The sequence below is a fragment of the Bufo bufo genome, chromosome 3, assembly GCF_905171765.1.
Source record: "Bufo bufo chromosome 3, aBufBuf1.1, whole genome shotgun sequence".
Lineage (NCBI taxonomy): Eukaryota > Metazoa > Chordata > Amphibia > Anura > Bufonidae > Bufo > Bufo bufo.
In genome coordinates, this window is record NC_053391.1 from 555,434,074 (window position 1) to 555,446,542 (window position 12,469).

Here is a 12,469-nt window from a genome sequence, read left to right on the forward strand (position 1 = left end):
TCCAAATCCTTATTATTAAATCTTTCTCATTAGGATAAAACACAACATCAGCTCTGGCAAGCCCCTGGCCAAAGTGTTGAAGTGGCGTCTGAGATCCCTAAGGGCCAAGCCAAGTAATTGTAAGTTTTCATGTGAAATATGTTTATGTTATACACATATAGCATACACTGTGCCACACAATATAAAGTATACCTCTATACTGTGCCCCACAATGTACAGTATATCTCTACACTGTGCCACACAATATACAGTATACCTCTACACTGTGCAACACAATGTACAGTATACCTCTACACTGTGCCACACAATGTACAGTATACCTCTACACTGTGCCACACAATGTACAGTATACCTATACACTGTGTAGTCTGTTCTATAAGAACCCTTGTTCTGTGGCGGCGGACAGAAAATAATCTGGAAGTGCCCCTCCCGAGACCAGGCTCTGGATTCGCCACTGGTCTGGACCGCTCACAGGAGTGTACATTTCTTCTAAACTGTAATCCGTATGCTCTGACCTGCAGAAATCAGCACTCGCTCGGTAACAACTAACAGGCAGTGCCTGTAGGCTGTAGCCTGGCCCTCTTACCGAAGCTAGCCGAGTGGTGTAAGGTTAAGGTACTAGTAGAGATGAGCGGCCGCTTAATCCTGATTTAAAGTTACTGCAGGATATGGATTACAGTTTAGAAATGTCAAATGTACACTCCTGTGAGAGGCGGGGAGGGAGATCTGTGGATGACACTGTTATAGGGAGGGGGATCTGTGGATGACACTTATGGAGGGGGAAATGGGGATGACACTGTCATGGGGTGGATCTGTGGATGACACATAAGATGCTATATACGGTATGTGGCATCCACAGATCCCCCCCATAGCAGTGCCATCCACAGATCCCCCTCCCTATAAAAGTGTCATCCACAGGCAACTAGGACATGTTGAAATCTGAGTGATTTTTATTATTTTTTTAAACCACAGACAGCAGAACTTTTCTTCCCTGTTGCGGTTTTAGGTATTGGGTAAAGTATCGCAGCATTTCTAAGCGTACTTGTGTAAATGTATCGTTGTTATAGCTGCCCCCCTACTTTTGTCCTGGCCCCCAGTGTGCCCCCCCAAATTTTGAAAGCTAGAGACGCCACTGGAGGGAACATGAGCGCGCTCTCAGCAGCGCGATCCTTGTTCCCCATACGTTATCGGTATATCGGCAAAATAGATACCGATAACATTCAAAATCCTGAATATCGGTCGATAATATCGGTAAAACCGATAATCGGTCAATCCCTACTTGGGATTAATTGTATAGGGCACAGTTATACTAGTAGTAGTGCCGCTAACATTATAGACTCATATGCATTGGATAATAATAATCTTTATTTATATAGCGCCAACATATTCTGCAGCGCTTTACAATCAGTGTGGATGTTGTTACAAAGTCATAACATGTATGTTTTCATATTTCAATCATCCTAAACCATCCATTAACCGTCTCCCAAAAGGTTACAAGCATAAGATGGCCATTTACATTATTGCGACTTTCGTACATAATAGGACCTATTTTGAATAGAGTTTTTTTTTTTAACTCGTTTTATTGAAAAAGAGTAACAAGGCACTTTCATGGTACAGACATATGCACACAAAGTATTCTTATACAGCATACAGTAACATGCAAATTGACTATTTCTGATATAAGTACAATAAAATATAATACAACGGATTTAGTTGCGTTAAATTCACTATACATGAAATGCATACACCCGTAATAATAAGTTTAAGCTATTAGAATCATGATAAACGTGTAAGATTTATTACTATAGTTTCAAGAGTCTATAGAGACCGCAGAGCCGGACGAGGTAGTTAGGTTAGATTCACACCACAAACCCCACACTTTCTGAAATTTCTCAGGACATTTTCTATTCATGTATAGTACTTTTTCAAAAGGTATGATCTGGTTTACTAGCTTTTTCCAGATACCTACTGTAGGGTATTCCTCTGCCATCCACTTAAGGGCAATCACTTTGCGGGCCATAAACAGGGATTCACTCAGGAGTATTTTATTATAGTGAGTCCACCCATCATTATCTAACATACCCAGCAGACATACCTTGGGACATAAAGGTATAGGGCCCATACCTAAAGATGATAAAATTTCAAGTACATCACGCCAGTATGATCTGATATGATTACATTCCCACATCATATGCCAGAAGTCAGCATTATTGTGAGTGCATCTAAGACAATTAGGCTGGGACATACTCCCCATCTTATGCAGCCTGGTAGGAGTCAAATAACTACGGTGCAGCATAAACAATTGGATGAGTCTGTTATTAACCAAGGGGGACACATGAATCACAGCCTCCAGCGCACCCGTCCAATCCTCTGCAGTAAGATGGGGAATGTTCCCTTTGCATCTAGTCTCAGCCAGTATGGGCCGTGAGGACATCCGTAAACCCAACAGGTAAGTGTAAAGAGCTGATATTATGCCCCTAGGTCCCTGCGATTTTATGACTCCAATTAAAGGATAGGAGGAAATGACTCTGTTCCGATCCTTAAATTGTTCCTGCAAGGCGTGCCTGATCTGCAGATATCTAAAAAATTGGGTACGTTCCAATCCAAATTTCTCTTGAATTTGGGAGAAGGAACAGATAATGCCGTCCTTATATAAGTCTCGCAGTGCAGTAATCCCTAAAGATAACCAAATGTGAGTACCCTCTATGGACTGTAAGTGCGGGAATAATGGATTATCCCATAAGGGTATATCATCTGACCAGTCCTGATATTGACGCAATTTGGTGTCTCTCCAGACCTGTTGTGCCAACCTATGGATCTGTAACAGTTTCCCAGATATAGACTCAGCTCCTTCCAGCACTGGCCATAGATTGGACAATTCCAAATATTGTTGTAGATGATATTCCATATTCATAAGGGGTTTCCCATTTACCTAGTTAGCCAAAAATCTCAGCTGGCCTGCAAGAAAGTACAAATGGAAGTCTGGTAGCGCTGCACCACCCTGTAATTTAGAGTGCTGCAGAGTGTTTAAGGCGAGTTTATGTCTAGCCCTGCCCCAAATGAACTGAACCATTAATGAGTGAAGGCGGTCAAATAAACTCCGAGGTATTGGAGTACAGGCATGTTCCAATAAGTATAACCCCTTGGGTAAGAGGATCATCTTTATCAAATTGATTCTTCCCATTAAGATATAGGCAGTGTTCTCCAAATTTTGAATTTGCCCGAAAAAATTGATTCTAATGGGGCAATATTTTTGGTATAGGCCTCTCTTGGCTCTCTAGTAATATAAATCCCCAAGTATTTAAAATGGTCTACTATCTTAAGATTATGATAGACATTGGGCCAGTCAGAACTCCATAGTGGCATTAGTGCTGACTTGGACCAATTGATATGCAGCCCGGAAAATTTCCCAAACAATTCTATAACAGTGATCGCCCGCGGTAGAGAGATATCCATTCTATTGATGAACAGTATGAGATCATCTGCATACAGGCCTACTCTGTCTTCCCTACCGCCCATCTCGACTCCTGAGTATATTTGATCTTGGCGAATACGAATGGCCAGGTGTTCAATGGCAATTGCAAACAAGAGGGGGGAGAGGGGACATCCCTGCCTCGTACCTCTCTGCAAATTAAATAAGCTGAAGTCGTACCATTTACTAGGATGTTAGCTCTAGGGCTTTTATATAGTATCCGGATCCATTGCATAAACCTAGGCCCAAAGCCGAACTTTCCCATGACTTTCATCAAATATGGCCACTCCAGTGAGTCAAAGGCTTTAGCTGTGTCTAGTGAGGCCAGGGCCCAATGTCTGTCATGGTGGGTTCCGATTTGGGCTATGACTTGAGTCCTACGAATATTATTAGAGGTCGAGCGTCCAGGCATAAACCCAGTTTGATCACTGTGTATAATGCTAGTAATTATCTTGTTCAACCTATTGGCGAAGATCTTTGCCAGATAAGATGCACAGTAAAGGGTCCTTATCCGGCTTCAGAAGTACAACTATGGTTGCTTCATAAAGGGAGTCTGGTAGTTTGCCCGTCCGCCAGGCCTCCTGAAACATCACTTTAAGTTGAGGTACTAGTATATCTACATATTTGGACTATATCTCTAAGGGTAGGCCATCTGGGCCAGGGGCTTTCCCATTTGCCAGATCGCTTATAGCCTCCTGTATCTCTTCTATGGTTATATCTTCCTCTAACCTATTGCTGTCCTCCATTGATAAAGTTGGATGCTCTATTTCATTTAGGTAGTGCTCAAGTTCTAGTTCCGAGTGTTCCGCTCTTGTATGATATAAGTTCTGATAGAAGTCAGCGAAGTTTGATAAAATATCTGATACGGAATCCCTAATCTCACCGTTTGGGGCCCGTATTCTCAGGACTGGTGGAGCTGATGAATTCTTATGGACAATATGCGCCAATACTCGCCCTGCCTTATCTCCCACCTCAAAAGCCTGTTGTTTGTAAAAGAATAGTTTTACGATTGCTTTTTTCATGTAGGTGAACTAAATACATCCTGCCTTTCTGCATCCAATCCTGTCGATTTATTTCAGAGGGATCTAGCACAAACCTTGCCTCAGCCTCCCTAACACATGTGTTGAGAGAGTCCTCTTTCTTCCTGGTGTCTCTCTTAAAGGGTTTCTATCACTTCGTATGCCATAATTAGCTCTCAGACACTAGCGATCCGCTAGTGTCTGCTCTGGCCAACCATCCTAATATAAGAGCTTTTTGGGCAGCCGTTTTGCTAAAAAAAAGAACTTTTATAAATATGCTAATGAGCCTCTAGGTGCTATGTGGGCGTCATTAGCACCTAGAGGCTCCGTCTACCTTCATACACAGCCACCGCCCAGCGCGTCCCTCCAGCCCGCCCATCTCCTGCTGAATGCGATCCTCCGTGTGACGCAACTGACGAATTCTCGCGCATGCGCCGTGCGCGGCTGTATTCGGCGCATGCGCAGAGAATGTCTGACCGCTTCCCTGCTCAGACATCTCCACTGCGCCTGTTCCTTGGAGCACTATGACGTCATCGGCGCAGGCGCAGTGGAGATGTCTGAGCAGGGAAGCGGTCAGACATTCTCTGCGCATGCGCCGAATACAGCCGCGCACGGCGCATGCGCGAGAATTCGTCCGTTGCGTCACACGGAGGATCGCATTCATCAGGAGATGGGCGGGCTGGAGGGAAAACGGCTGCCCAAAAAGCTCTTATATTAGGATGGTTGGCCAGAGCAGACACTAGCGGATCGCTAGTGTCTGAGAGCTAATTATGGCATACGAAGTGATAGAAACCCTTTAATGAAGGAGATGGATGATTTAAGACATCCCCTAAGATAAGCCTTCAACGTATCCCATAGGGGGTTCGTATCTGCGTCCTGTACTTCTAAAAACATTTGCAATTGGTCAGGGATCCTATCCTGTTCTTTCAGGAGGGTGAGCCAGAATGGGTGTATTCTCGTCCTAACATTAGACCTACTTTCCAGCGTGTCATTGAACCTCGCTATCAATGGCACATGATCAGAAACGCTCTGGGGGCCATGTGAGATCTCCGACAGTTCCAGGCACATATCAGGGGTACCAAACATATAGTCAATTCTAGACATTGCACCTGAAGAGGGAGTAAAACAGGAGTACTCTATGGAGTCCGGGTGTTTTTCCCTCCATAAGTCCAGCCATCCCATCTCCTCGATCCAGGCCGCTATTAAACTGGGCGGGCTAAGAGTCAGGGTGCAGGATTATCGTGGAAGCGATCTATCCGCGGGTTCATGACCATGTTTAGATCCCCTACGCATAGCAACCTAGCATGTGGGTATTGAGCTGCAAAAGTGGCTGCGTTTGAAGGACTGACATATTTGCAGGAGGGGGACAGTAAATGTTCATAATCACAAACGGGATATTATTCACATGTGCGTATACAAAAATATACCTGCCGTCCGTGTCAGTCTCAACTGCGTGTTTTTTCCATCTAATGGAGCGGTTAATTACTAGCGACACTCCCTTAGAGTGAGAAGTACCAAACGAATGACCAGACCATTGTACCCAGGGCTTCTGTAATCTAGCTGCCGTTTCGGCTGTGAGATGAGTCTCTTGCAAGCTAATTATGTGTGGGTTATATCTGCTGACATGTGCAAAGACAGATATTCTTTTACCCGGATCCCCCAATCCCCTCACATTCCATGACATTAACACTATGGCAGCCATTTTATCAATATCAGTGATCTATGCATAAGGCTATTCTCTTTCTGGATTCTCCAGTGTCTGCATCTCCTCATCACTCCTAATACACATATGCTGCTGCCTGTATACATTGTTATACCATACAGTGCCAAAACATAATACAAACATTTAAATCTGAACCAACTATGTTGTGGATTAGCATTAATATACATAGTATAATGCCAAAAATCAGGCAATAATTTCTCTGTGGCTGAGTAGTCAGGGACCAGCATATTACTAGATGTAAAAAGAATATGCCGGTATCCGACCAGCTCCCTCTGCACGATATAAGTCGTGCCTGCAGCTAACTTTCTGTGTGCATTGTAAACAGCAAAACTCACGCTGAAAGCACAGTATCAAACCGGTGTCCGGTGCAGATTTTAAGGCTGCGTTGGTATCATCAACAATGCGGCCTGACCAATAAGGTCCTGGACAAAAATAAAACTGGATTGCTGACTCATTAATATACTTCAAGGAGGTGGCGGTAATCTCCGCGATTTTCTTGCGGCCCATTCATCCGCTTCTTTGGGATCCGTGAAAAAATGTGATCTCTCTCCATCCACCACTCTCAGCCTGGCGGGGTAGGCCATGGAATACGGTAAGTTCACGTCCCTGAGTCTCTCTTTGACGGCCACAAAAGTCGCCCGTTTCTTCTGGAGCTCGGCGGAGAAATCAGGGAACAAAGATACCTTGGTGTTTTCATGCATGACGGTTTGCAACTTCCTTGCTTGAGTGAGGATTATGTCGCGGTCCTTCCAATTTAACATGCGAGCTAGGAGCGGCCTGGGTGGTGCCCCTGGAGGTGGTGGTCGAGCCGGGACCCTGTGGGCCCGCTCCACTGCATATGCCATAGAGAAAGATGCCTCAGGAAAAGTTGACCTAAACCAGGTCTCAAGAAATGCTGCAGGATCGCGTCCCTCTGTTCTCTCAGGTAGGCCCAGAATGCGCACGTTATTTCTCCTGGCCCTGTTCTCCAAGTCATCGCATTTCTGCTGCCATAAGGAGACGGAACCTTCCAGGGCCTGTATTTTAGCAGGTATGGGGCGAGTGAGGTCTTCCAGCTCAGAGATCCTATCCTCTGTCCCCCGCACTCTTTCTCTGAGTTGCTGAACATCGTGCCTGAGGAGGCCCACATCCACACGTACCTCCTCTATCTTTGTGGTGAGGGAAGTTTGGCAAACTAATATCGCCGACATCAGCTGCTCATGTGCCTCTTTCGGAGAGAGTTCAGCCGCCTCAGTAGCCGCTTGCTGTGCCGCCTGGCCGCGGGTATGCTGCGTGCGAGGTGTGCCGGCTGCCGCGGCGCCATTTTGATTTTCTTGGCGCGCGAATTCTTTCAGCCGGTCTGCAGTAGCTTGGGCTTTACTGGGTCTCATCTCCGGTTGCTGTGAAGGATCAATCTGCTGTATACCTTTAGATCGGTTTAATAGGCTGCAATGGCACTCAGAATTGCTTAGGATTATAGTTGGGAGCCGGAGCTCAGATCAGGTGCGACCGTTCATGCCGGCTGCTAGCCACGCCCCATTTGAATAGAGTTTTGATAGCAAAAATGTAATTCAAAAGGAAATTTAGAGGCTAATCAAGACAATTTAAAGGGGTTCTCCCGTTATTTCCTCTAATTAGCCCATGGTACTAAACCTGTGGAGATGTTTCACTTAATACTCCCCCCCCCCTTGCTCCCCCGATGCTGCCTTCTCCACTGCACTTGCAAATTGTCACGGGTAAGGAAGGTAGAGAAGAAGTGCACCCCCTAAACTGCCACCCTCAACCCTGTCCCTGCTTACTTGCACCACCCGCCCTAGGTGACGGGGCGCAACTGGGCGACGGTTCCTGACCTACGTAAGTGTAGAGCAGAGCGAACAGAGAAAGAGAGGAACAGACAGCCAAGGCAGAAGGCGGTACACAAGACTAAGGCAAACGGATAGACAGGGAGGTAGATAAGACAACAGTACCCAGTGATGGGAAAGGCAATAGCGGGTCAACTAGCCGAGGTCGGTCCGGGAGGTCACGTCAATACAAGGGATGAGGCAGGAGACGAAATCCGAGAACGAGCAGAGGTCAAATCCGAGAGATAGCGTAGGTTCCAAGGGAGCGGGCAAAGCGAAGTCAGGAAACAAACAAGGTCAATACCAGAGGTCAAGTAGGAAGCAATAATAATAGTACACACAGCCCTAGAGACGAAAATCACAGGCAACCTGTAGTAAGCAGGCCGCCTGTATTTATAGTGGGAAGTGAGGGTCATGTGACGTGGCCAGCGTCACATGACAGACAGACAAGTCGAGCACCGAGTGATCAGCTCAGCACTAAAGGCAGACCTAGGAGCAGGGAGCCTTCCAGCTAGCCCTGGGAACGAGGCCAAACACAGATCCTCGCTCCCGAAGCTAAGCAGCAGGTCTGCGGCTGATGGGAGACCGAGTGCGCCTTCGGCGCCCCGTTACACATATGCTGCGGTTTCTTCTTCCTGGATCCTAACTGGATGTATCCACATCTGGTCGGGATCCGAGAGGAAGAGCAGTGAGCACAGCAGAGACAGTGGCATCAGGGGAGCGAGGGAGGGTAAGTACTATGTGAAACATCTTCTCTCCGCAGGCTAGTACTATGGGCTAATTAGAGCAAATGAACGGAGAACCCCTCTAACACTTGCTTTATGGCTTTTGTTCATGACATAAGGTGTGGTTCGTGCTCAAATCCGTGAGCAGGTGGTCAGTGATGCATCCGTGAAGCTGTCCGTGAAGGATCCGTGTTAGGTCCATGTGTCCGTTTTTGCTGTCCGTGTGCCATCTGTGTTTTACTGACGCTAAACAGCTGAAAAATTATTTTCAAAGCATCTCTTCTTAATGATTCGTGAAACACAGATGCAACACGGATGGCATCAGTGTTGCATTCGTAGTTTTCACGGACCCATAGACTATTAATGGGCGTGATGGATCCGTGAACACGGACAAAATAGAGCATGCATCCGTGATAAAAATACTTACCCCACGGACCATGCTAAAACACTGATATCTGAATACACACATTAAAATGAATGGGGACGTGTGCTGTCCGTGGAGAACATGTACAGCACTGACCTGTGAATGAGGCTTAACTGATGAGCCATGTTAATAATATGGGGTCCATTGGGGTTTTTGCCATTTTGACCGCAAGTATAGCTCTGCATGCTGCACTGTTCTTGCCTTATAAAGTTACAGAAACCCCAGAGGCCCATGGCACAGGTGTGAAAAAAGCTCAACAATGTTATAGCTGTCAATTATTAGTACTAGCACACCTAGCTGTATCTTGGCAGTATTTGGATAACTTCTTACTTTTACTCTTATTTTTTTTAAGACATCAGAGACAGAAGAGGAAAATCACCAACATCGCTCACAAAAAAGAAAAAAAAGAAACCATTCAGAGTCGGGGTCTGACGTCTCCTCATCAGGCGATTCAGGTATAGTCTGTACCTACTTGATGTCCTTTGATGTGGCACTTGGTGTCAGCAAGTTGTTATTTGCTTTGTCTTTATTTGTGCCCAGAACATAGCTCCAGGAAATCCAAGAGACAGAAAAAAAAGAGTAAGAAAAAGAGACACAAATCGGTGAGTCTGTAGGCAGGCCTTCCTCAGGAGTGACCTTATAGTGTACAGTAACAGAAGAGAAGTCAACAATGAAACATAGTTTCTTTTTTAGAACAGTCCTGAGAGTGAAACAGAGAAGGAAAAAGAGAGGAGTAAGAGAGAGCGAGATCAAGATAGTGAACAGACGAAAGAGAGAATGAAAGACCGAGCCCAAGACCAAGAGACAGAGTCTGCAGACAGCCGCCTCAGATTACTAAAACAGGCCTCACAGAAGGAGAAAGTGAGTGTTTTTAGGGGTCAAAGCAGACAAATATCTACATCAAAAAGTTCAAATAGCAAATGTGATCCTACACTCATAGTCCCCTCCGCCTGTTCCCTATTTTCTGATTAGCAAGAAGTAGAGGACAGATGGATGGGAGCAAGGTGCAGGATCTGACTACAAAGTTTGTTGACTGTTACCATGGATACACACAGGTTTGTAGATAAAAAACAAAAAACAGGAATGCTAAATTGATAGAACAAGTCTTGGTTTACACTGCATTTGGTACATGTTTGAAGGGTGATGCAGGACATTGACATATGTAAATATATTCTTATATAGTTACATTTACATTGGAAATAGTCATGTATACATAAATTTTTGTGGGATCACCTTGAATTTCAAAGTGTAGAAAAGTATTTATTTTAATAAAGTTATGTATAAGTATACTGGCTTAAAAGGGTTTTCCAAGACTTTTAGGCCGAGTTCACACGAACGTGTGTGACCCGTGCTGCGGCCCGCAATGCACGATCGCCGGCCGTAGGTCAGCCGCATTGGCCGTTCCGCAAAAAGATAGGACATGTTCTATCTTTTTGCGGAACGGAAATATGGGACGCAACCCAACGGAAGCACTCCGTAGTGCTTCCGAGGGGTCCTGTTCCGTGCGGCCATTCCGCTATTCCGGATTTGCGGACCCATTGAAGTGAATGGGTCCGCATCCGTGATGCGGAATTTACACGGAACTGTGGCCGTGTATTGTGGCCCGCAATACGGCCACGGATCACACACGTACGTGTGAACTTAGCCTTATATTGATGACCATAGGTCATCAGTATTTGATTGGTGGGGATCCGAGACCTGGGCCCCCCCACTGATCAGCTGTTTGAGAAGGCACCGGCGATCCTGTGAGCGCCGTACATTGTATAGCGGCTGTGCTTGGTATCGAGCTCAGCCCCATTTACTTGAATGAAGCTAAGCTGCGCCTAGGCCATGTCACTGATGAACGTGTCATCACTGGCCTAGGGAAAGCTGTGAGAAGGTGGCAGCGCTACTGTGAGTGCCGCTGCCTTCTCAAACAGCTGATCAGCAGGGGTCCCGGGTGTCAGGCTCCCACCGATCAAATACTGATGACCTATACTGAGTATAGGTCATCAGAACTAAAGTCTTGGAAAACCCCTTTAATATATGCCAAAAGGTCACTCGTTTGGCTATTAAAGTCTATAAGTACGTCTAAGTTCCGTGGGTAGCAGAATGACTGGATTCGAGGACATACGAGGAGGGGAAAAGAGATACTCAGAGATTGATGGAATATAGAAAAATAGGTGTATATTAACAGTATGTATCTACATTTTCAGCCTGACATATACCTGCAGTGCCTCATACATTCTTCTTTCTTGTTCTTTTTGCTTTGTGTCTGCATTCCAGTCATATGTCCGGTTATTTAATGTCGCCATCTTTCTGTTTTTCATTGCTGTCTATGTTTCAGACAGGCTGGGACACATCAGACAGCGAGCTCAGTGAAGGAGAACTGGAGAAGAGGCGACGATGTTTACTGCAGCAGCTGGATGATGATCAATAGATAGATTTGGCCATCACAAACTGGAGTGCTGCTGTGATTATACATTTCAACTGTTTGAGCTGAGAGGTTTGGTTCTGTAGAAGTGTGGAGGTCTTGTATAGAGATAGTCCAAAATATAAATGGGGTGCATGTCCTTGACCAACAATCAAAACATTTCTTTCATTTGTAAAAGGAGAGCTGAAATCAGTTGCCAGGCAGCATCACTGTTCATGATTTGTGCTAGTTTTTAGACACAATTCCCAATGTTCTATGGCCATAGCTAGAGATGAGCGAATTTCATATTTTGAAATTCGTTCACGCTTCGTTTGGTGGTAAAAGCAGAATTGCGTTATGGATTCCGTTACCATGGACCATAACGCAATTCTATTACGGAATGCCTCCCCTGCATAACTGAAACGGGAGGGATACGTTATGCAGGCCATAGACTTCTATTATAACGGAATGCCTCTAAAGGCATTCCATTATGCATTCCGTCATAGAATTGCGTTATGGTCCGTGGTAACGGAATCCATAACGCAATTCTGCTTTTACCACCAAACGAAGTGTGAATGAATTTCATAACATGAAATTTGCTCATCTCTAGCCATAGCCATGAGGCGCCTGCAGTTTTACACAGCAGACAACACAGCAGTCCATGATTGAGGACAAGTTCGATCACAGACTTTTAACTCCTCAGATGCCATAGTCGATTGTGACCACTGTATCTGAGTGCTCATTTACCAGGATCGCTATTCTCTAAGTGACCGAATGGCTCCCCCACAACAAGATTGCAGGAGCCATTCGGTTGCTATAGCAGTCTGGGGCCTTCTGACGGCTCCAAGACCTGCCTTAGCAAAGTTCCTACCAAGCCCTGCCTGTGGCAGGGCT

At 45.5% G+C, this 12,469-nt stretch overlaps 1 protein-coding gene across 11 annotated transcripts in view; it reads left to right on the forward strand.

The window, feature by feature from the left end:
* PRPF40B (pre-mRNA processing factor 40 homolog B) overlaps positions 1 to 12,047 on the forward strand; it is a 99,948-nt gene extending 87,901 nt beyond the window's left edge. For 8 of the 11 annotated variants that reach the window (XM_040425477.1, XM_040425485.1, XM_040425480.1 and 5 more), the window contains 4 exons: positions 9,536 to 9,638; positions 9,724 to 9,785; positions 9,877 to 10,044; positions 11,510 to 12,047. In XM_040425477.1, coding sequence (XP_040281411.1) covers positions 9,536 to 9,638; positions 9,724 to 9,785; positions 9,877 to 10,044; positions 11,510 to 11,602 — 426 coding nt within the window. In that variant the 3' untranslated portion in view covers positions 11,603 to 12,047. Of the gene's footprint in view, positions 1 to 9,535; positions 9,639 to 9,723; positions 9,786 to 9,876; positions 10,045 to 10,155; positions 10,239 to 11,509 lie in introns of those variants that run through there. The other 3 variants (XM_040425481.1, XM_040425478.1, XM_040425486.1) reach the window with 3 other exon arrangements.
* Positions 12,048 to 12,469: the final 422 nt, after the last annotated feature.